The sequence below is a fragment of the Lolium rigidum genome, chromosome 5 (genome assembly GCF_022539505.1).
Source record: "Lolium rigidum isolate FL_2022 chromosome 5, APGP_CSIRO_Lrig_0.1, whole genome shotgun sequence".
Lineage (NCBI taxonomy): Eukaryota > Viridiplantae > Streptophyta > Magnoliopsida > Poales > Poaceae > Lolium > Lolium rigidum.
Window position 1 is genome coordinate 71785267 of NC_061512.1, and position 4456 is coordinate 71789722.

The following is a 4456-nucleotide window of genomic DNA, read 5'->3' on the forward strand; positions in this document are numbered from 1 at the left end:
CGGCTGGTCCCTGGGACACGAGCCGCGCGACGGCTCATCTGAGGCCGTCCGATCCGCCACGTCAGGCTCGGATGGCGATCGGAGGGCAGGGGACGCGCCAGTGGTGGGTCCCAGAAGAAATTCCGTGCGAGAAAGAAATTCGCCTGCCTGGCTGGCTGGCCGCCAGGCGAGCTGTATATTTGCTGCCGCACCGCATGCAACTGCACCGTCGCAACAAACTTTTCTCCTCTCTTCTCCGACTCCGAGCAGACGCAGAAGCAGAAGCAGGAGGAAGAGCGGCGGAGGAAAGGTGAGAGAGGTGATCGTCGTCCCCTTCCCCTCTCCTCTCCCCTCTCCTCTCCCGCGCTTCTGGTTCGTGCGCTACTGATCGAGCAATTTGTTCCGCGACGACGCCATGTTTGTCCATTCCTCTTGCTGTTGTTGCTGTTCTCGCGAGGTGTTCTGCTTCCTGCGGTTCGCGGGCTACTGATCGCGGCGCGCCAGCGTCCTGTGGCCATGTTTATTGATTCCGCTTGCTATTGCTGCTGTTTTCGATTCAAAGCTCGCGAGATTCCTCTGCTTCTTACGGTTCCTGGGCTACTCATCCTCATCGAGCAGAGCGCGGCGCGTCAGCAGCGTCCTGTGACCCATCTCGTTCCACGACGACGCGCGCCCATCGATTGATCTTGCTATCGTTGCTGTTTTCGACCCAAAACTCGTGCGCTTCTTCCGCTTCGTGGGCTACTCATCGAGCAGAGCACTCGAGAGCGCGGTTTGTCAGCATCTCGTGACCATTCCTGTTCTGCGACGAAGCCATATTTATCGACCCCTCTTGTTATCGTTGCTCTTTCTGATCCAAAACTCTATCCGTCCTAATCGATGTTCCTTGCCGTTAAATCAAATGTTCTTAGTCCAACTTATTGTCTCTCCTTTGCCTTTTGATCCTTGTCTTGCTAATTAACTGCCAGTACAATACCGGCAAAATTATCTGTAGCCTGTAGGCTCTGTGGACCATCGAACATCTGTCGAGTCTTTCCTTCTTGAATAAATCTGTTTCAGGTTTTCTTACTGTGGCCATTTTGTTATGTCGCTTTGATGTTTAAAGTTGAGTGGTTCCTTGATGAGATCGTGCACTCTTGCTACCGTCTGTTCGTGTCTCGTTTGTTCACCCACTTGGAGTATGATTTGAGAGTTTCTGAACCTTGTATACACTTAGTATTTGGTGTGGTCTGCTTCTTGTGTAAGATCTTCGGTGCAAAGCATAGTATAACGATTAGTAAGACGGGTTCAGTTTCGTGTATTTGGTTCTTGTGTAATTCTGTTAGGAGAATGCGATTTCCTCATAGTATATAAGCATCCCAGGATGCAATCTGTACGTCCAGTAACATGATGGAGCTACTTAACCCTTTACCAATCAAGTTTTCTGGCATATAACGATCTGTCATGCTGTCAGTGCCAGTACATTCAGTTATCTTCGTTGCTAGTTTTTTTCTTCTTCTTCTTCGTTTTGGATATCATTTCTTAGACTACTATACTCATACTTAATCTTTCAGGAAAGCAAACCCTGCAATGGGTCAAACCTCATCTTTACTTGTGAAGTCTACTCTTAGAAACGAGAATGACAGAATTAAGTATGCCACGTCATCTATGCAAGGATTGTGCTCGTACATGGAAGATGCTGTGAGTAATGTTGCACTAATTTGTACATCTTCACAAACATTTTTTATCGGCTAACAAGTAATTGTGGTTAAATCTCAAGCTTGACTTTCAATCTTGTTGTTTTTCAGAGTGCAGCTGTCCTAGATCTAGATCTTACCGGGTCCACATCATTCTTTGGTGTTTATGATGGCCATGGAGGTTTGATCTTCATTTCTCATCTTGTTACACCAAATCGAAACATTTCAACTTATGACATCGTTGTGATGGGGCAAATATTTCATGTGCTGGAGTTGTGATTATTGTATTCTCAAGTGCTGTGACTTGTGAGGAATAATCAAATCATTCCTCTGATCTTTCATTGACAGAGGGGTGTATGTCATGACTGTGTTTGAGTGTATCATTGCAGGGATACCTAGGGATTTTCAGATAGTTGTGTTCATCACATTCTTTTGAATATAAGCTTCTATGCACATTCTGTTTATTCCGCATTCCTGTTCTCTTATATACTTATATGACGATGCAAGACTTAGCAATATATTATCTGTTTCAGGAGCTAATGTTGCACTGTATTGTGCGAACCGATTTCATACTGAGCTTCTACACGATGAAGATTATCAGAACAATCTGGATGATGCAGTGGGGCACGTGTTTTTCAGGTCATTTAACTAAATCATGTACATATATCTCAGGCTCCATAAGTTTTATCCTTTTTCAGTTGTCAAAGGTGAAAGTGTCAATATTACACCTGTTTGTTCATAGGTGTCTTGTTCTCATAGAAATGAAGGTTGGGCATGTTTCATGTGCAAATGTGAAATATGCAATCACTGTTCCTGCTCAAATGTTTCAGAATGGATGAGCAGCTTCGAGAAGATGATGAATGGAGGGCATTAGCTAAACCCCGCCGCCGTTTTAGTTTCAATTTGCTAAATTGTCTCAAGGCTCCTGCTTGTGTTAAGGTATGGTTTCCTCCAAATTAATTATCAAGTAATTAATGTGCTTCAGTATCAAGCTTTTGAAGAAGTTAACTAAGATTGTATCGCTTGGATAATATTCATACTATAATCTGTAAAAACGAACATGGAAGGGGTCAATTGGTGTGATATGGAATATGGAGGCTGCTCTACTGCACTATGGTACTCTCTGGAGATATGCTTTTGAATTGGAAGTGGTATACATATTACTCCTTTATCCAATTTTTGAGTTGGAAGTTGGAGTAGTTGTTATGTTGAGTGCCTGGTTCATGAGCTGGAGGTCAAATGCTCCTAAGTTCTCGTTGGTCATTGTACCTTGGATGTTATCACTTATCATATTCCCAGAATCAAGGTATGACATGAGAAATAGCTGCACCTCTTTCCGTGTGCTCGAATTCGTCATTCATTCTTGCAGTTGTTTGCTTCTTTATCAAAGGGCACACAGAAAATGTTGTTTGCTCTCACTGGCTGTCACTATTTTTTTTATTCCATATAAGAGTTGGAATTGGTTTTCGTATAATTTAGTTTGGAAACTTTTTCATTTCAGGGAACCCCTTACTCTGAAGGAAGCACAGCCTCTGTGGCTCTCATTAGAGGAAACCGGATCATTGTTGGAAATGTTGGTGATTCTCGCTGCGTACTCTCAAGGAATGGTCAGGTATAGTTACTGTTCCCTTATCAAATGTCTAGGTAGATGGCACCTAATTGTTCAGCTCTTTCGTCATAATAAATGCATTCAGTGGGTGCCTAAAAGTCCTTTTCTCCATTTATCCAAAGGCAATGGATTTATCCACCGATCACAAACCAAACCTTCCGGATGAAAGTCGGAGAATTCAAAATGCTGGAGGGCGAGTAACCAGGGATAGGAAATATTTTATGTGTGCAGGAGAGAAAAGATTTCAGACAGGCAGCTATCGTGTTAATGGGGATCTAGCCATGTCTAGATCTATTGGTATAATCTTATTTGATTCTTTTTGGTCAAATGCATACTTGCAATCTATCTACTCCCTGCATTTCATTATAATTGACAATTTGCCTACTTGTATTTCAGGCGATTTCAATTTCAAGTCAAACTGTTTGCGTGCTACAGAACAAATGGTGACATGCAATCCTGACATTCGCACTGTAAGTTTGTAATTTAGTTGTGTTACAAGTGGAGTATAAATTGTTTCCATGGGTGTCTTCTGATGGAAATTGCCCTTTTTTGCTAGGCGGTCATAACGGATGATACTGAGTTTCTTCTTATAGCAAGTGAAGGCATCTGGTTAGTCCTCGGTTCCTTTTTTTTGAAGTGGTTACTTTATTTTGCTTCCCTTTAAGTGTAAATTTTCGTCCAGAATAAATCTACTCCAAAATGATGGTTGTCTTGCATGTTTTAGGACAGAAGAATATATCCAGAGCGTCTTTTACATTTTGATTCAGTTAAACTTGTTGTGGCCTGTACTGGTAGCTTCTGAGCTCATGCTACGTGATCGCATGTTTAGTTCTTTTCTGTTTGGTTTCTTATATTGGGGGACTTGAAGTTCAGGAACATGTGCCAATCTTACCTTAGCTACTTGGAAATGTATGCTTCATTCATCTTGCAAGAGCTTGGTTAACAATCTTACCACTTGATGAATCATTTACACTGATAAGAATCATTCTAAGTTGTGGAATATCTTGTAGCATTCTGCTCAGCTTGGAAAATGCTAAAACTAATACAAGAGTGAACTCAGTCACCATGTCCCATTTAGTCATTTTTTATGTTTCAGTAAGGTCATTCGTACTACAGAATTCAAATTGCACGTCTCTGTTTCCCCCCTGTTTCAGGGATATGTTGTCAAGTCAGGGCGCGGTGAATTTTGTAC

At 42.3% G+C, this 4456-nt stretch overlaps 1 protein-coding gene across 1 annotated transcript; it reads left to right on the top strand.

The window, feature by feature from the left end:
- The first annotated feature begins 261 nt into the window (after positions 1–261).
- LOC124653673 lies at positions 262–3508 on the top strand. The gene is made up of 8 exons (XM_047192744.1): positions 262–298; positions 1533–1659; positions 1767–1836; positions 2189–2294; positions 2486–2594; positions 2723–2961; positions 3157–3267; positions 3387–3508. Exons 2-8 carry the CDS (start codon positions 1549–1551, stop codon positions 3463–3465), a joined length of 825 nt encoding a protein of 274 aa, XP_047048700.1. The 5' UTR covers positions 262–298; positions 1533–1548; the 3' UTR covers positions 3466–3508.
- Positions 3509–4456: the final 948 nt, after the last annotated feature.